A 20,215-nucleotide genomic window follows, 5' to 3' on the forward strand; every position below is an offset into this window, starting at 1 on the left:
GTGAAAGGTAAAGTCACAGGTGTGGATGGTGATCACTGGAGAATGTTGAGAGAAGTGGCTATAGAAAGACATCCTTTTGTTAAATCTTAGGTGAGTTTACTCCTCTGTCTTGGTGTTCTTACATATAGGTGAGGCTAACAAACCTTTTACATGAGTAAAGGGGGAAAAGCTGTAAGTTCTGAGGTTCTCTGGATCAGCACTGAGACGGAGTCCACCTTCAGCTGGTCATTACCAGATTGACAAGTGTATATAAGAATAGATAGGCTTAAGAGGTTAAAGTCATCTTTGTTTCTGAGCAGTTATAATATTTCTTTATGTGCTAGACCCGGTGCAGGATACCAGGGAGGCAAAGACAAGTGAGACATTGTCCTCTCTTGAGCTCTCACTGTGATGGAGCAGCACAGTTATTATGAGGACTGACACGTACTTAAGAATGTGCTGCAGGAACACAGAGGGGAGTAGGCCAGTCTTTTCTGTGAATGTGACGCTTAATTTGAAACTTGAAGGACAAGATTCATTAGTTAAGCAAGTAGGAGATGGATGGAGGTCATAGTCGTAGAGGTTGTATGTGCCAAGAAATGGTTGTGAGACAGAATATGGACCTTTGGAGCTGGGTGAGTCACAGAGGACTGCTTATTTATGTCCAGGTGATTGGACTTTATTCTCGTGCACTGAGGAAATGAGAGGGCCAAGTGTGCATTTTAGGTGATTAGTCTGACAGCATTTAGTAACCAAAGTGAGGAGAGAATCATGGACTGAGAGGCCCAGAGTGATATCCAGTCTCTTACATACAGAAACATGGTCAGGCGCTTGAGAGAGGGGATAATTTTGATTATGATAGATTTTGCATTTTTACACTCCATCTTAGCCAAAAGACTGAGAAGTGAGAGATTTTGCGTTTTTGATTTTATCTTTTTACTTTTGTCATTAGGTGGATAAGTATTTGAAGGAAATTCTTCAAGATTTGGTAAAGAATCTCACTAGTAATATGTGGCGAGTTCGAGAATCCAGGTACCATTTTTGGAAATACAAAACTAGTTAAATGCAATTGAATTATTTTTTCTTCAAGTTTCCAAGTTTTATACTTTGTGCCAAAGGAGTAAATTAAAGCTACTAAAAAGCATATTTTGGTTGGATTAGACAGTTATTATTATTTAAATATTTAAACTCTAGTCAGTGGTTTTTCTAAGATGTCTTAGTTTTTATAAGTATGAAATTTAAAAAGTATATAGATGGCCACTTGATAAATTATTAGACATCAAGATATATGCTCTCATGACTTTGTTAGAGGAGGATTTATGTGTACATACCTAATTTATAGTCAGTGCCTGCTGTGTGCTTGGCAGAGTGCTAAGTCCTGGGGGTACACTGCTAAGTGAAAAAATGATGCATCGTCTCAGAGTGATTGTGTCGTAGTTGTAGGAGACGGACATTTGATGATTGTAAATGCCATTTGTCTGGGTATATTCAAGGCACCAAGGTGAGATTAGCCATTGTTCTCTTTAGTTGGGGTAAGGTTAGGACTCAACAGGTAGGCAGAATCTATATTCTTGTTTGATATGAATGTTTCAAAGTAAAATATTGAGCTTTCTTAATCATATATTTGAAACCAAATTGTTTATTTTCAGCTGTTTGGCTCTGAATGATATATTGAGAGGAAGACCCCTAGATGACATCATTGATAAACTTCCAGAAATTTGGGAAACTCTTTTTAGAGTACAAGATGATATAAAGGTAAAAATCATTATTTATAGAATAGCTTAAACTGAAATTGTTAAAATTTGTATGGTTGTCTATTTTAAAATTCAGTATCCAAACAATTTTATTTATTTATTTGTTTGTTTATTTATTTTAGTGAAGTGAGAGGTAGGGAGGCAGAGAGATGGAATCCCACATGCACCCTGACTGGGATCCACCTGGCAAGCCCCCTACAGGGTGGTGCTCTGCCCATCTGGGGCTGCTGCTCCGTTGCTCGGCAACTGAGCCATCTCAGTGCCTGAGGAGAGGCCATGGAGCCATCCTCAGCGCACAGGGCCAGCTTGCTCAAACTTTTCGAGCCATGGCTGCTGGAGGGGAAGAGAGAGATAGTGATAAGAGAGAAGGAGGAGGGGAAAGGGTGGAGAAGCAGATGGTCGCTTCTCCTGTGTGTCCTGACTGGGAATCAAACCCGGGACTTCCACATGCCAGGCCGATGCTCTATCGTTGAGCCAACTGGCCAGGGTCAATATCCAGATAATTTTTAAAGACTGCAAGTCCTTCCCAAAGTTTAAGTCTTGATGTGTCTGTGAATTTGCAAGGTTGGGCATCTTTAGATCTAAATTGAATTGACTTTTTAAAAAAGGTGGTTACTGACTAACTTTCTTTCAGTAGAGATCTCATGGTATTGATTAGGAACAGATAACAGTTTAGAAATAATTCAGGATTTCTCTACTTTGAAAAGTTTCATAAATTGGATCAGTCATTCCCAAATAATGTGACCAATTCCTCTGAATTTTTCCTGGGTAATATAAATTTTAGATATTTTCATATGTTATCACTAAAATTAGCATTTCAGTTTTGCCTTTTATTGTTTATTCATTAGAGATTTTTTTTTAGGTCCCTTAGAATCCTCACAAATATCTTTATACTTGCTTTTATAATATATTTAGTTTCTAAACTAAATGTTATATATAGTAGCTATATTTTTGTAAGGTCAAAATAGGTCATACCTAATTTAAAGTAGATAAGTAAACAAGCATGTGTGTGTGTGTGTGTGTGTGTGTATAATATATATCTATAATACACATATGTATTATAGAAACATATTCTATAGTAATATGTTCCCTGGTGGGCAAAGAGCCTAATGAAACACTATTTTTCACCAGGTACTGAAGTAGGACTTTTCACTGATCTCTGTTGAGTCAGAGGCAGTTACGCATTGTGGAAAGAAACTAACTTTTATGATGCCACTTTTCTCACTTTTAGGAATCTGTACGAAAAGCAGCAGAACTAGCTCTGAAAACTCTGAGCAAGGTGAAAACTTTTATCTTACCTTGGGGGTGAAATGGGACAGGGTTCTAAGTGACTGTGGTAATGACTTATTTTTCATCATATAAAATGAAATTTAGTTGCAGAAATTTAATTGGTGTCATGTTATAGTTCATTGTTCTTACAATGAATGAAAAACTGGTGCTGTTACACTAGAATACCTATTAGTATTTTTAACGAATATATCTCTGATCTTTTAAATGGTGAGCTGTTTTGGGATCTTTGTATAAGGCAGTGGTAGTCAACCTGGTCCCTACCACCCACTAGTGGGCGCTCCAGCTGTCATGGTGGGCGGTAGTGGAGCAACCAAAGTATAAATAAAAAGATAGATTTAACTAGAGTAAGTTGTTTTATGAAGATTTATTCTGCCAAACTTAACAAAAATCCCACATAAAGTACTTGGTAAGTAATTATTATTATATGCTTTAACTTGCTGTAACTCTGCTTTATAAATTTTATAAAGTAAAATTACTTCCCTACTTTATAAATCACCATTACTGTGGAACCGGTGGGCGGTTAGAAAATGTTACTACTAACAGAGATACAAAAGTGGGCGGTAGGTATAAAAAGGTTGACTACCCCTGATATAAGGTAGGACTTTTATTTGACACTGGAGAACACATTACTCATTTAGATTAAGCAACATCTGATTTTCCTCTTTGTTATTGCTGTGTTTTTGTGTTAATCTGGCCTTGTATATGAGTTTGGAAAGTTTTTTGAAACTAGTTTTCCATTTGAACTTGATTTTGTGATATATAGGGGATTTAATACATTCTAGGTTATGTTGTTAAATACTTTCTTATAAATGTTCTCATTTCATCTTCACTGGTTTCCTATTTCACAAATTAGAAGGCTAAAGCTTAGAAAGTAAAATGCATTACCAAATTATCCATTTGGTTTATTGAAAGACATAGGGCTCAATCCTAGATCTCATTCCTCCGTTTCTTTCTGTAGTGCCATAGAAAGTGGATTCACTAATCCTTTTCTGTGGATGTGGGAAGTAGGAAGTGTTGAGTGAAGGGTCAGTTTCACTAATTTCTCTCTTCTTTGTGTGTAAGGTTTGTGTGAAAATGTGTGACCCTGCCAAAGGAGCAGCTGGCCAGAGAACCATTGCGGCCCTCCTGCCTTGCCTTCTGGACAAAGGAATGATGAGTCCTGTGACAGAAGTTCGAGCCCTCAGGTGTGACTCAGCTGATGAAATGAACATTTTGGGTTTACTTAGTTCCTAGTCATTTAGTAGAATTTGGTTTCTTTGGTAGATTTGAATGTATGGAAAATGAGTTATGGAGAACCCAAAATAACCCAAGAAGGAACACTTGTTAAAAGACCTGGAACATTTTCACAGGAACATTCTCATGGGAATCTTGCTTTTGACCAGCATTTTGCCATTTAGCCTCAACCTTGAGTAGAGTGTTCTTAAAAAATTTTCACTGGTCTGTACCCAGCAAACACATCTTCCTGTTGTGCCACGGGCCCTTGGGTGCTCGCTTGTTGGGTATACCATTTCGTAACATTGCAGAACTTAAACCTAAACTGTTTATTAGGTTAAAATAAATTGTCTACCCCCTGCAGTAATTAAATATTAAAAGAATACACTTAATCCATTTAGACATAAATCGCTGTTTTAAGTTAAAATCAACAGAGAAGGATCCAGTTTGTATTATTTTTGTTTGTTTTTAAGCTAAAATTCTATCTAGGAACTTTATTCCATTTTTATTTCACTCATTTTTTAAAATAAGTTCAGATCGATTGTACAACAGTATTTCATCATAACCACATAGTTGATGAGGCAGTTTTTTTTCAGAAGGATTCACCTAACAAATGCAAAGGAATGATAAAATTAGGATGTCATTGTTTTACTATCCTCAGTAAAATAATCTAGGCAGTGATCATTAGTGGCTCCTAAATCCACTGGTGAAATGCTGATGGGGAACTTTATAATGAATGAATGGTTCAAGCTAACCAAACTTGACTCCACCGATCACTTCAAACAGTGCACAAAAGAGGAGCAGACATTATGTGCATTCTGATGTGATGGAACACGACATGCACAGCACCAGCTGTGGAAGATGCTAATTTTTGAAAACATTGAACCTGAACTTGATTTAGCTTGCAGATCTGTACAAGAAACAGAGAAACATGTTAAGTGACACCATCAGGATGCAATCAGTGAGGTCAAATAAATTATAAGAAAAAAGAGGAGGGAGGACTCTGTTAAAAAAAAATTCAAGAAATGTAGTAGCCTGACCAGGCAGTGGTGCAGTCGATAGAGTGTTGAACTGGGAAGCAGAGGACCCACGTTCGAAACTCCGAGGTCTCTGACTTGAGCACAGGCTCATCTGGCTTGAGTGTGGACTCACCAGCTTTAGCGCGGGGTTGCTGGCTTGAGTGTGGGATCATAGACATGATCTCATGGTTGCTGGCTTGAAGCCAAAGGTCACTAGCTTGAGCAAGGGATCACTCTCTCTGCTGTAGCCTCCCAGTCAAGGAACATATAAGAAAACAATCAATGAACAACAAAGGAAAAGCATTGAAGAACTGATGCTTCTCATCTCTCCCTTCCTGTCTGTCTGTCCCTATCTGTCCCTCTCTCCGTCTCTCCTTCTGTCTCTGTCATCCCCCCCCCCCCAAATGTAGTAGTAAATTGCTGCATGTGAATGGACCTGGATCTGATTTCAGCAAACACTTAAACAAAATTGTGAAATAGGGAAATTGAGATCCTGGGTGATGAAAAAGAAGTTATTAATATTTTTAGGTATAAATTGGTATTTTGATTGATAAAATGTCCTTGCCTCTTAGTAATATACTGGCGTTCAGTTAGAGGGTGTGCTTCAAAGTAATCCAATGGCAGGGAAAAAAGTATGTTTGTGTATATTTTGGTAGCGGTATAAATGAAATAAAATCGGTCAAGTTTACTCATTATTGAACTGAGTGGAGAGTACATAGAATTTAATTTATGATTTTCTGTACTTTCATATAAGTGTGAAAATTTCAATAATACAAAGTAAAAAAAGAAAAATAGTGCTAAGATCAAGGCTGTATAACCAAGTGACTATATTACTGAATGTAATAAACTGTAAAACATCCTCATAATTAGATTTGTAGGGCTGCTGCTTATTGCTAAAAGGACTCTGTGTTGTCTGTGTGTCTGCAGCATTAACACCCTTGTGAAAATCAGCAAAAGTGCAGGAGCCATGCTGAAGCCACACGCACCGAAACTCATCCCAGCTCTGTTAGAATCCTTGAGTGTGTTGGAACCCCAAGTTCTCAATTATTTGAGTCTCCGGGCTACAGACCAGGAAAAGGTGAGTTGACAACATAGGCATTTGGTAAGTGTAATGAAGGAAGAGGCCTGTTAGGGGACTGGGGTCCATCTGAACAATCCTTCTATTGTCCTTTGACAAATTGCCTGATTTAAATGGTCCTTTCACCACTCTTGAAACAGCTTAATTACTGTGACCACACGGAGTGTTCTTTCACAGGCTGGGTGGGAAGAGGGCTCATACACTACTTTGTGACTCAGATGAAAATGTCACTTCTGTCCAGAAAAATGCATTTATTTAACACAGTTTTTTGGTACATGTTTGCTTGTTTTTTTAGGGCTTCTTCTAGGTGTTGAGAATTAGGAGTTATAAATTCTAGTTCAGACTTTGCAGCCCTGGGCAAGTCATTTCAATATGCCTTACTTTTCTATGCCCTCAGAGCCCCTTAGTGGACCACTTGCACCTACAAGAAAGAGGATTTATATCTAGTCTTTGGCATAGACTAAAATTATTCTGCTTTTTAGATATACTATAGTATTTTTAAAATTATAGAGTTTTTTTTAAATTATAGATTAAGTGTATTTATTGTGAAAAATAAAAACAACACAAAGAGTAGAAAGTAATTCCCTAGGAGTCCTCTCTCCCCTTGTTTCCTGAGGTGGACCCACAGTCAACAGTTTCCTGTGTCTTTTTTCAAACTTTATAAAACCAAGCAGACATACTAATCTTAGAATCAGACTTGAATTGTGCTACTTGCTTTTTGTCGTTAACAGTACATCATGTCTGTATATAGATCTATTTCGTTCTTTTTAACTCATGCCTGATATTCCACAATGAGGTGATTTTGAATTTTTGTAGGAGAGGTTTTGTGGCATCAGAGACTATAAATGTCCTGCGTTTTTCATGTCTTAAAGCCAGCATTGAATATCAATCTGAAAAGCACGAATCATTGTTCTCATTTACACTTTCCTGTCATTAGTGTTGTCCGTTGTGTTTTCCTACTGTATTAGCCACATTTATTTCTTCTGTGAATTGTGTTTCTACTCCATGACTATTTTTTTTTTTTTGTATTTTTCTGAAGCTGGAAACTGGGAGAGACAGTCAGACAGACTCCCGCATGCGCCCGACCGGGATCCACCCGGCACGCCCACCAGGGGCGACGCTCTGCCCATCAGGGGGCGATGCTCTGCCCCTCCGGGGTGTCGCTCTGCCGCAACCAGAGCCACTCTAGCGCCAGGGGCAGAGGCCAAGGAGCCATCCCCAGCGCCCAGGCCATCTTTGCTCCAATGGAGCCTTGGCTGCGGGAGGGGAAGAGAGAGACAGAGAGGAAGGAGAGGGGGAGGGGTGGAGAAGCAAATGGGCGCTTCTCCTGTGTGCCCTGGCCGGGAATCGAACCCGGGTCCCCCACACGCCAGGCTGACGCTCTACTGCTGAGCCAACCATGCCTATTTTTGTACTTGACTTATTTATATTTTTACGTTTGTCTTTGCTTATCAGAACTATCAGACCCCTGTCATATAGACTGTAAATGTTTTTTTCTTAGTTGACTATTTGATTTTTAACTTGCCTATACTAATGTAATAACTTACTCATTTTCCTTTGCCTCTAATATTGCTGTTTTTTCTCCATTCTTTTAGCAGTTAATCTTGTCTCTTCCTAGGTTCCCCAACCTTCTCAGTATTGAGAATTAGGAAATATAAATTCTAGTTCAGACTTTACAGCTCTGGACAAGTAATTTCTGTATGCCTTACTTTTCTTATTTATTATGTCTGGCTAGTGTTAACTTCTCCTATAGCACAAGTGTTAGACTAAAACCCCACTGTAAATGTGAAGACCTTTTACAAAGTTCAAGCAGTAAACGTATAAAATTTTTTGTTGTTTAGACCCATTTTTAAAAAAACTTCAGTTAGAAATTTATTTAGTCTGTTCCATTATTTAATGGATGAAGAAGCTAAGGCTATAGAAGGCTGGAAGACTTGCTCAGAGCCATACTATGTTAGTTTTTGATGGCAATTAATTTCTAACTATTGTCTAAATTTCTCACCTGTAGTGAGATGCTGCCTCTACAGGTACATGGTTGAATGTACACTAGATCAAAAGAAATCAGAGTTAAGGCCCTGGCCAGTTGGTTCAGTGATAGAGTGTCAGCCTGGCGTATGGACGTCCTGGATTCAATTCCCCATCGGGGCACAGAGGAGAAGCATCCATTTGCTTCTCCACCCCTCCCCTTCTCGCTCCTATCTCCCTAAAATGAATAAATAAAATCTTAAAAAAAAAATAAATTAGATTTATGTTTGTCTTGTATCTACATATTATTTTTAAAAAGGTTCTTCATTTGGCCTTAAGCCCTTTTATGGGAGCGTGTGGAGGTTCTTCTCTGTTACTTGAAGGTGCTGAGTGACTTTGTTTTGTGTTTTCAGGCTGCCATGGACAGTGCTCGGCTCAGCGCGGCCAAGTCCTCTCCCATGATGGAAACAATCAACACGGTCAGTGAGTGCCTAATGTAATAAGAAAGGTGATTTGTTTGCTTACCCTAGAGTGTAATTGTTCAAAGTCTTCAGGTTACATTAAATGAAATGGAAATTTAAGGGATGAATGAAGCAGCTGTTGGGACTTCAGTTTTTTCTAAGTTTAGTTTTTTCTTCTTCTGTATTGCTAAATGGAATAAATAATTTTCTAAATACTAGACTCCATTAGCCCAGAGTTGTGTTATAGGAGAACAATATATTAACGATTTCTGTATAGTTTTAAATATCTTTGGCCTAGTTAGCAAGATTCAGATTTTTGTCTCTGCCTGAGCATTGTCTTTGGGAGGACCTAGGATGGCCCAGGCCAGAAGTACACAGCGAAGCAGGCAGGATAAAGGTAGAGGGAGAGAATCGAGCAGTGTTGATATGTTTTATCAGCCATAGGAGGAGATTTGTGGAAGAGAGCTGCTTGGAACTGAGGTTCCAAGTTCCTGGACTTTTGGATTAGGAGTCTCTAAAGTCACTAAAGTTGACTGCTCTGCATACCCTGGAGTCATTAATTGAGAGTTAGTTCAGTACTGGAAATTGTTTTGCTAAGTATATCACAAGGGTGCACAGTAGAAATATAATTTTTTTTTTTAATTTTCTTAAGTGAAAAGCAGGGAGGCAGAGAGATAGACTCCCACATGTGCCCGACTGGGCTCCACCCAGCAAGCCAACTAGGGGGTGATGCTCTGCCCATCTGGGGCATTGCTCCATTGCAACCGGAGCCATTTTAGTGCCTGAGGTGGAGGCCATGGAGCCATCCTCAGTGCCGGGGCCAACTTTGCTCCAATGGAGCCTTGGCTGCAGGAGGGGAGGAGAGAGAGAGAAATGAGAGGGGGAAGGGTGGAGAAGCAGATGAGCACTTCTCCTGTGTGCCCTGGCCGGGAATCGAACCTGGGACTTCCACAAGCCGGGCCGATGCTCTACCACTGAACCAACCGGCCAGGGCCTAGAAATAGACATTTTTTTACTGCTTGCTGGGAGATTGCTACCCAAATTTTGTCTAAGAATGTTATGTCTTAATTGGATTGGGTGGAGGGTTGGAGGAAAGAAAACTTAAAAGAAATAGGAGTAGTTAGCAAACAAACACCTTGTAGATATGCTCATTAATAATAGAATATATTTCATTGCATTTTTAAATATATAGTGAATTCTGCTAAGAAATTGACTTTAATTAAGATGATTTGGTAGGCTGGTCCACTAAAGATCAGTTTTTGTTTTTGTTTTTTTACAGAGATAGAGAGTCAGAGAGAGGGATAGACAGGGACAGACAGACAGGAACGGAGAGATGAGAAGCATCAACCATCAGTTTTTCCTTGCGCTTTGCAACACCTTAATTGTTCATTGATTGCCTCCTCATACATGCCTTGACCACGGGCCTTCAGCAGATCGAGCAACCCCTTGCTCGAGCCAGCGACCCCGGGCTCAAGCTGGTGAGCTCTTGCTCAAACCAGATGAGCCCTCGTTCAAGGTGGCAACCTCGGGGTCTCAAACCTGGGTCTTCCGCATCCTAGTCCAATGCTCCATCCACTGCGCCACCGCCCGGTCAGGCAAAGATCAGTTTTAATTTAGATCTTTTATACTAAACATGGATTGATAGAGGAAGTAGGCCCAGAGAGATTCATTTTTCTTGGATAATTATTAATTGTTTTCTCCTTTAGTAAGTCATGATTTTTATTATTTTTGTTTTATTTTTCATGTTGAACCACCAATGAATGGTTGTAATGGTTTTTAACATTGAAATCAGAGCAAACTCAAACCAGTGATTTTTCAACTTCGTGTCAAATCCAGCGGGTGCACATTTGACATGGGCAGTTTTTAACTGAAGATGTGGCATGGACTTAATTATTTGCTAAGGTTAACTTTATATTTATTCTTTTCCAAAAGTGCCTGCAATATCTGGATGTGTCGGTGCTGGGTGAGCTAGTTCCCAGGTTATGTGAACTGATCAGGAGTGGTGTAGGCCTTGGGACTAAGGTAAGTAAGTGTCTTTTTCACAAGAGTAATTTTCATTTGTTTAGGCCACAAAAACATAATAGCCATAATGTTTGAAATTATTATTTTTTTATAAAATTTAATGTTTTAGGTCAAGTATCTTGTTTTTTTTATGGTTGCACTAGTAAATTAAGACATGTAACTTATTTCGGAAATGAAATGTGTGACTTTAATAAATGTCTTACATTCCAAGGAGCACCAAAATATATAAGACAGCTACTGATTGACTTAAAAACAAAAACTGACAAAAATACAATCAGGCTTGGAGACCTCAATACACCGCTGATGGCTCTAGATTGTTCATCCAAACAGAAAATCAATAAAGATATATTGGCCTTAAACAAAACACTAGAGCAATTGGATATGATAGACATCTACAGGACATTTTATCCAAAAGTGACAGAGTATACATTTTTCTCTAGTGTACATGGAACATTCTCAAGAATTGACCACATATGGGGCCACCAAAAAAAAAAAAAAAAAAAAAAAAGAATGAATGTCTTACATTTTCAGTGGAATCATTTCTGTCCACTGCTTGCCATGTACATGTCCTCTGGGTTCTTGTCATTGTCAGTTATTAATGGAAATGCTCATCCAGTTATCAGAGCATGGTTACTTTAAGGCGGTGATTAGCATTTTTTGCAGAAGGTTCAGCAGGTGTTTAGATAGGGAAACGTCTTTCCAAGATTTTTCAAGGATGAGACCTCTCCCCACACCCACAAACTTTGAAAACAACTCACATTTATTTTTCTCCTGACAAAGTTAACTCTTGCTTGTATTAAAAACTTTAGCATTTATGGATCTGTGGAAAGTTGAAAATTGGCCTAAGTATACCACCTAGGGATAATTGCTGTTGTTATTATTATTGTTATTTTGTGTGTGTGTGTGTGTGTGTGTGTGTGTGTGTGTGTGACAGAGACCGAGAGAGACAGAGAGAGGGACAGAGAGACAGGAAGGGAGAGAGATGAGAAGCATTAGTTCCTCGTTGCAGCACCTTAGTTATTCTTTGATTGCTTTCTCATATGTGCCTTGACTGGGGCGGGGGTGGGGTGGGGCTTCAGCAGACCGAGTGACCCCTTGCTCAAGCCAGTGACCTTGGTCTCAAGCAGGTGAGCCTTGGTCAAACCAGATGAGCCCGCACTCAAGCTGGTGACTTCAGGGTTTTGAACCTGAGTCCTCCATGTCCCAGTCTGATGCTCGATCCACTGCGCCACTGCCTGGTCAGGCAACTGTTATTTTGAAGTATATCCCCCAACTCTCTTTTTTGTGCTTATATCTACTACAGTATCCTCTTCCATGGCCATGTGATATTCTGTTGTGTGGCTGTAACATCATTTATTTTAACCCATCAAAAACACCTGATTTGTTTTCAGCTTTTTGATACTAAAGCACTGTGATGAATGACTTGGGACACACCTCAAACTATTTCTTTTGGTTAAGTTCTTAGAACTGGAAATGTTAGAACAAGGATGGACAAGATGACATATGTTGCCCTCCCAAAAGATTGAGCCACTTTTCTTTCTTAATTTCAATGTATGAGAGCACCCATCTTCCTGCCTGAGTTTTGAAAAAGAAATCTCTGCATGGCTAATTTAAAATTAGAGTTTTTCTCTTTCTAGATTGAATCCTGGAGGGGCTGTTAGGCTTTGTGTATATTTTATCTTTAAATCTTTGATACCCAGCTGAAACACAGGGTTTGCTAGTGCACTGTGACCGTCACATTTAGACCTGTGCCTTTGTGATCCGTAGGGAGGCTGTGCCAGTGTCATTGTGTCATTAACCACTCAGTGTCCCCAGGATCTAACACCTTACTCAGGTGAGTGTGTCAAAACCCCACATGGTGATATATTTGTATGGCCATGTCTTGTGTGACAAGGTTTTAAAAAGAAAAATAATTATCATTCTGACTACTTGTGATACTGTGTACTTTTTCTCCCTCTACCTTTATCCCTTGGTATTCAAGAGGTAAAGGATGATCAAGTTTAGTAAGTTTTCACTGTTTTACAAGTGTTTGGTTATTTCTTAGTGGTACAAGAAGGTAATGTTATCTGCCATCCTGTGGGTTTTGTTTACTGTATAGCTAATTTTACATCAGCAATCTTTTTCTTCTTGGATTGGCTCCCAGATGGGCCTAATGAACTTTATGTACTTAGCTTTCTTTTTTTTCAACTTTCTTCACAATAGTCTAGACTAATTTTAAGTTTTATGTCAGGTAAAAGGAAGCAAATGGATAGTACAGATAAAACATAGGAGGGTTCTAAACTACCATGGATGATATATCAAGTATTAATTACAGGGTTAAGTAAATTGTTTGGGATCTGGGAACAGAGCAATACATTTGGTCAGCCACGTCAGGTTTTTCCCTTTTATTTTTGACAGGTAAACTTATGAGTGCTTTGCTTAGTGGCCTGACAGATCGGAACAGTGTGATTCAGAAATCATGTGCATTTGCCATGGGCCATTTAGTTCGGGTGAGTTGAATTTCTTAGTTAAGTAATTATACTAAGATAATTATAAAGAAATGACTGGGTTGGCCCTGGCCGGTTGGCTCAGCGGTAGAGCATCGGCCTAGCGTGCGGAGGACCCGGGTTCGATTCCCGGCCAGGGCACACAGGAGAAGCGCCCATTTGCTTCTCCACCCCTCCGCCGCACCTTCCTCTCTGTCTCTCTCTTCCCCTCCCGCAGCCGAGGCTCCATTGGAGCAAAGATGGCCCGGGCGCTGGGGATGGCTCTGTGGCCTCTGCCTCAGGCGCTAGAGTGGCTCTGGTCGCAACATGGCGACGCCCAGGATGGGCAGAGCATCGCCCCCTGGTGGGCAGAGCGTGGCCCCATGGTGGGCGTGCCGGGTGGATCCCGGTCGGGCGCATGCGGGAGTCTGTCTGACTGTCTCTCCCTGTTTCCAGCTTCAGAAAAATGGAAAAAAAAAAAAAAAAAAGAAATGACTGGGTTGTTTCTTTTTTCAGACCTCACGGGATAGCAGCACTGAGAAACTCTTACAGAAGCTCAATAGCTGGTATATGGAGAAAGAAGGTACCTTGTTGATGTTTATGTTTATTTAAATTCTGATGTTAATAACCTAATAAAACAATACAAATCGAGTCTTACCATCTGTGATTTTATGTGCTTTGCTGGGAACATTTCTCATTGATTTTACTGTTTTGTTTTGCTGTGGTGTATGTTGAACCATAGTCTGTTTAGATCGGTTAGCCTTAAACAAAAAGTAGCATCAAGATTGTATTTTTTTCTGCTGTTCTTCAGAGCCCATCTACAAGACCTCCTGTGCTTTGACTCTTCATGCTATTGGACGGTACAGCCCCGACGTGTTGAAGAACCATGCCAAAGAAGTTCTGCCTTTGGCATTTCTAGGCATGCATGAAATTGCTGATGAGGAGAAATCAGAAAAAGAAGAATGTAACTTATGGACTGAAGTGTGGCAGGAGAATGTTCCTGGTTAGTAACTAGTACCTGTAAATTAAACCTGTTTCTTAAGAACCGCAGCTGGAGTATTTTACTCATGTATTTTTATTTGTGAACTCCTATAGTTTTCCAGGACCTTAACAGCATGTGTCCCATTTTGTTTTGAGCCTGTATCTAAATTGCTGAGTTCTCAAGGTTGGCATTCAGCTCTTCTCTTTCCTTCTTCATTGCTGCCCCAGCAGAGTAGAGTTTTACTTGTTTTAATTGAGAGGGAATAGGAATTTTGTTTGCTTATTGGATTATTTAGAGCACTGCTCCTCACCTCTATTTATTTATTTATTTATTTATTTATTTATTTATTTATTACCTTGATGCATATCAGTGGATGAGACCATTGGTAAGACACCCTTTATCAGGTCCTGCTGTCATAAAGACAGATCCCAACATGCCTGCTTTATCTCTCTTTTAGAGAGTGGTATAGTGTAATCATTGAGGATCACTGCTTTAGACTGGTCGCTGGCTTTTTTTTTTTTCACTTAAATGTTGCTTTAATTTTGCTTTTTATAACCTAGGTTCCTTTGGTGGCATTCGGTTATACCTGCAGGAGTTGATTACTATTACCCAGAAGGCTTTACAGTCTCAGTCCTGGAAAATGAAAGCCCAGGGTGCAATTGCCATGGCATCTATTGCAAAACAAACCAGCTCCCTAGTACCTCCATACCTGGGCATGATACTGACTGCCTTGCTGCAGGGCTTGGCTGGAAGGACATGGGCAGGAAAGGTAAAGGAACCGTTCATGCCCAGTTAAATTTAAGGTATCTGTAAAGGATTATGATTCATCTTTCATTTCCTGTTAAATTAGAATCTGGTTGTGGGGGACATCAGATGGATTGTTTTTGTGAACCCCATTTTCTAGCCTTTGGGAAACCTTTCGGATAACTTTGCCTGATTAAGTATGATATTTCACTAAAGTGCAATCAATGTGTCCCGAATACTGCACAGTAATGTTGGAGATTGGTTTTTATTTCTCATGTTCAGCTTTTTAAGATGAGTCTTAAACTTTTTCTTTTTTTTTTTTCTTCTTTTCCAAATGAGAGGAGGGAAGACAGAGAGAGAGACTGCAGCATGCGCCCCAACTGGGATCCACTGGCAACCCCCTCTGGGGTCGATGCTCTCCCCATCTGGGGCCATGCTTGCAACTGAGCTATTTTTAGTGCCTGAAGCAGAAGTTCCATGGAGCTACCTCAGTGCCTGGGGCTGATGCACTCGAACCAATTGAGCCATGGCTGTGGGAGGAGAAGTGAGAGAGAGAGAGAAAGAGAGAGAGAGAGAAGGAGAATGGGGAAGGGTGGGGAAGCAGACAGTTGCTGCTTCTTTGCGCCCTGATTGGGATTCGAACCTGGGATATCCACATGCTGAGCCGATGCTCTACCACTGAGCCAACTGGTCAGGGCCAAACCTTTTTTATCTGGTAATGTCATGCACAGATGAGGGATAGGCATATATGCAATTGAGTAGCAAGGCAAGCTGTCTAAACCTGGACCTGAAGGTGTCCATCTCTGGGGCCTATGAATTCATTAGTAACAGTCATTTTTATATAAGGGCAATAGTAAGATAACAGTAAACAGTCAGTAGGGAAAATGAGGTGTGGCAGTATGTAACAATCTACTTAATATCAATATTTTAAAAGTCAGTGGTAGCCAGTGCAGTATTGTTCTTATTCCATGGTTGACACTTGTGCTTGTGTGACCCGGGGCAAGTTTCTCTAAGCTTATGAATGTGCTTATTAAATAGTAAGGAGCTTAAGATAATATGACTAGTTAATTTTTGTTGTTATTAAATCATAGGTAATTATAGTCGTAGTACAGAGAATGTACATGGCTATATGTGCTTAGTAAGCATTGTCTCATTTTTCAACCCTTCAGGAGGAACTGTTGAAAGCCATTGCCTGTGTGGTGACAGCTTGCAGGTAAATGTTCTTTCAGTGACAATGCTGTTTCTTAAACTGAATCTGGAAGCTGCGAGCTTTATGAACTGTTCTGGTGCTCTGTGCCTCCTGTAGTGCAGAGCTGGAAAAGCCGGTGCCCAATCAGCCTAGCACAAATGAAATTCTGCAAGCTGTTCTGAAGGAGTGTTGCAAAGAGAATCCCAAATACAAGATTGTAGCAATCAGCTGTGCAGGGGATGTCTTGAAGGCCACCAAAGAAGACAGATTCCAGGAGTTTTCTGACATTGTCATACCTCTCATCAAGAAGGTAATGACCACCTGTATCCTCTCAGGTCTGGTTTATACTGTAAAAATTAAAAAGAAAAGATGTTTTGGTGTCCTGTTTGCATATTTTATTTTAGGATCAGTGTAGCTGCAAATAGCAGAAAATTATTGTTCTTGTGGTCCACGGTGTATCTGCATTCCAGACAGGTAATGGCAAAGGAGGTGAAGAAAGGCATGTCAGTTCTTCCTTAAGCAGAGTTCCTGGAAACTGCTACTTCTGTCCTTTTTGCCAGTTCTTAGCCAGATACCTGGCTGTGTATTCTTTAGCCTTCCATGGGAAAAGGGGAGAGGGTTTTTTTTGTTTTTGTTTTTTTTAAGACAAAGCAGAAGCAGGAAGATGACTTTTTTGAAGGGGTTTCAACCGGGAAGCCAAGAAACTCTAGGCTATAGGAACAGTGAGTTCCTGAGAGCGGATATTGGAATGAATGGATAGTCTCTGTCATACATGGTGGGGCAAAGTAGGTTTGCAGTTGTTTGTGTGGAAAATAATATAATAATAAGTAATAATACAAGAGTAAATTCTGTGTTTCATATACTCATAACTGCAAACCTACTTTTGCCCACCCTTTAGTTAGAATAAGCTTTTTCTCATGAGCATGTACAGAAGCTGCGCCAGTCATCCCAGAGTGAAGACACACAGAGCCACCCCCCTGTGAAGACGGGGAGCTCAATGTGTCACTGTTAGTTGCCTTTGCCATGTAATGGAGGGTTTTGATCGAAAAAAATACTTTGGTTTCCTTTGGAAAGTGAAATGCTTTTTTTTTTAAGGCTACAATTAAATTTATTTTTTTACTTAGAAATTAAATGTAATGGGTGACAAATTTATTTATTTAACTTTTTAAAATACATGTTTTAAAATAAAGAAGGGTATAGTTTATTTTTTTTGGTGAGACACGAAATAGTTTAAATAGCATTCTTATTTCTTGTGTTGCTGCTAATATGTAGTTGTTTTCTTTGAGTAAAATGCTGCTAAAATAATTTTTTACATACATAATGGATTTGGGAGACTTATATTTTAAATTGGTGATATCACCAGCTAGCTCGATGAATCACTTATCAACCTGTTGCCTTGTCTTATTATAGGAGTTAGGATTTAGAGCATTACCAAGTTTGTTCATCTTTCATTTCATGATTCTAATGCAAGTTTTTTTTATGTTGTGCTCAAAATACGATATATATAGTGTTTTTTCCACCTGTGCTTACAGACTCCTTAAAAGGATTTTCTATATTCATTAGAGAGATACATAGTGTCCTGTTAAAAATTCTTTATAGAAATGAGAACACTCGTGCTAGAGAATTTAGCATTTAATTCTTGGTTAACATTTACTTTGACACCCTCTTTGAAAAAAATATTTTTTCCCCCTTTTTTTTCTTTGATATGCCCAAGAACTCACCAGAAAGCATTGGAGTGCGGACAACCAAGAATGAAGATGAGAATGAGAAGGAAAAGGAGCTTCAGCTGGAGTCACTGCTCGGCGCCTTTGAGAGCCTGGGCAAAGCCTGGCCCCGGAACGTGGAGACTCAGCGTAAGCGCCAGAGCTGTGTCTGGGAAAGTGCCGAAACCAGAGTGGAGAGGTTCTGTGTGACACACGAGGGGGCTGTGTCTGGGGGAAGTGCCGAAACCAGAGCGGAGAGGTTCTGTGTGACACTCGAGGGGGCTGTGTCTGGGGAAGTGCCGTAACCAGAGCGGAGAGGTTCTGTGTGACACACGAGGGGGCTGTGTCTGGGGGAAGTGCCGAAACCAGAGCGGAGAGGTTCTGTGTGACACTCGAGGGGGCTGTGTCTGGGGAAGTGCCGAAACCAGAGCGGAGAGGTTCTGTGTGACACACGAGGGGGCTGTGTCTGGGGAAGTGCCGTAACCAGAGCGGAGAGGTTCTGTGTGACACACGAGGGGGCTGTGTCTGGGGAAGTGCCGTAACCAGAGTGGAGAGGTTCTGTGTGACACACGAGGGGGCTGTGTCTGGGGAAGTGCCGTAACCAGAGTGGAGAGGTTCTGTGTGACACACGAGGGGGCTGTGTCTGGGGAAGTGCCGAAACCAGAGTGGAGAGGTTCTGTGTGACACACAAGGGGGATTGTTTCTTGTACAGCCTGACTGATTAGAATTTTCCAACTTAAATTTTATTTCTGCATCGGCAGATGATTCTATTGATGATTGTATCAGTTTGGTAGGGTTGCTATACCAAAGTTCCACAGACTGTGTGGCTTAACCAACAGAAATTCATTTTCTCACAATTCTATTTGAGATCAGGGTGTTGGCAGTGCTCCTCTGAGTCCTCTCTTGGCTTGTAAATAATCATCTATGTCTCTGTGTCCTAATCTCTTTTTTTTTTTTTTCCCTGAAGCTGGAAACGGGGAGAGACAGTCAGACAGACTCCCGCATGCGCCCGACCGGGATCCACCCGGCACGCCCACCAGGGGGCGATGCTCTGCCCCTCCGGGGCATCAAGGCATCACTCTGTTGTGACCAGAGCCACTCCAGCGCTTGGGGCAGAGGCCAAGGAGCCATCCCCAGCGCCCAGGCCATCCCTGCTCCAATGGAGCCCTGGCTGTGGGAGGGGAAGAGAGAGACAGAGAGGAAGGAGAGGGGGAGAGGGGGAGAAGCAGATGGGCTCTTCTCCTGTGTGCCCTGGCCGGGAATCAAACCCGGGACTTCTGCACACCAGGCCGACGCTCTACCACTGAGCCAACCGACCAGGGCCTCCTAATCTCTTTTTTATAAGGACACTTGCCATATTGGATTAGGGCCCACCCAAATGACCTCTTTGAAGATGCTGTCTCCCATTCTGGTCACATTCTGAGGTTCTTGAGGGGTACAATATAGCCCTTAACGACCAGGATATGTTTTACGTAGATAATTTGACAGAAAAGAATTCAGTTACTCTTCTTTGTGATGGTATTTTCTGAGGAATCCCCAGGCTTTATTAGTGTGATCTCTTCATCTCAAAATTAATGTTCTTTTAAGTTAAACAGATCTTCTATAAGCAAGTGAAATCTGTTTCACTGAGAACCTTGAAACTTTTTGATTGATTTTCAGAATTGAATATTTTCAAACGATTAAGTAAATAAACAAATAGTAAACCTTTATTGTTTAATTAGGTTGCAGTTAGAAGTCCTTTGACAGGGCTTTGAACTTGGGACTAAACTCCTCCTTGTGTTAGTTCCTGCAGTGTATCCCACCAGACATGTTTATATGTTTGAAAGTTATAAAAAATGTTGATTATTTATGATTGGATATGCCTAATCAGACTTAAGATTGTCTTTAAGCCTTGCTGTTCTTTCTGGGAACTTTAAAAAGCATATTTCCAAAAGATAACCTACTTTTAAATGGTTCTGTCTTTGTATTATGTTATGGACTGCAGTGGCAGTCTAGTTTTTTGCACCATTAGAACTACTGACTTTTCTTGAATGGGGTAGAAAAGTTAAAGTAGGGAATTATCTAACAATGATACAACACAAAATAATTTATTTTAGTGTAAGGCATAGAAATGCACATTCATTTACCAGTTATTGAGGGGAAGGCTAAAGCCTTTGAGAATTTAATTGCTACACATTGGCTTTTCAAATACATATTACTCATAAGGCACCATCTATAGTTTCTGATTTTCATTTCTTTATAGTAGAGAAAGAAGTAACACTCTCTTATGAAGCAATTCTAGTGCAGAGTCCTTATAGATTTCTGTCCCCATCTGTCTTTATTATGTGAACCAAACTAAATTTTACAGTATTT

General features: G+C 40.3%; 1 protein-coding gene across 5 annotated transcripts in view; it reads left to right on the forward strand.

Annotated features, from left to right (window-relative positions):
* Positions 1-20,215, forward strand: part of ECPAS (Ecm29 proteasome adaptor and scaffold) — a 123,498-nt gene that overhangs the window by 92,343 nt on the left and 10,940 nt on the right. For all 5 annotated transcript variants that reach the window (XM_066256533.1, XM_066256531.1, XM_066256532.1 and 2 more), the window contains 15 exons: positions 932-1,011; positions 1,629-1,734; positions 2,965-3,012; positions 4,086-4,207; positions 6,182-6,332; positions 8,711-8,776; positions 10,691-10,780; positions 12,548-12,614; positions 13,178-13,269; positions 13,762-13,828; positions 14,057-14,248; positions 14,788-14,996; positions 16,141-16,184; positions 16,278-16,470; positions 17,875-18,013. In XM_066256533.1, the coding sequence (XP_066112630.1) occupies positions 932-1,011; positions 1,629-1,734; positions 2,965-3,012; positions 4,086-4,207; positions 6,182-6,332; positions 8,711-8,776; positions 10,691-10,780; positions 12,548-12,614; positions 13,178-13,269; positions 13,762-13,828; positions 14,057-14,248; positions 14,788-14,996; positions 16,141-16,184; positions 16,278-16,470; positions 17,875-18,013 (1,666 nt within the window). The remainder of the gene's footprint in view (positions 1-931; positions 1,012-1,628; positions 1,735-2,964; positions 3,013-4,085; positions 4,208-6,181; positions 6,333-8,710; positions 8,777-10,690; positions 10,781-12,547; positions 12,615-13,177; positions 13,270-13,761; positions 13,829-14,056; positions 14,249-14,787; positions 14,997-16,140; positions 16,185-16,277; positions 16,471-17,874; positions 18,014-20,215) is intronic.

This window comes from Saccopteryx bilineata, chromosome 2, assembly GCF_036850765.1.
Source record: "Saccopteryx bilineata isolate mSacBil1 chromosome 2, mSacBil1_pri_phased_curated, whole genome shotgun sequence".
NCBI classification, from domain to species: Eukaryota; Metazoa; Chordata; class Mammalia; order Chiroptera; family Emballonuridae; genus Saccopteryx; species Saccopteryx bilineata.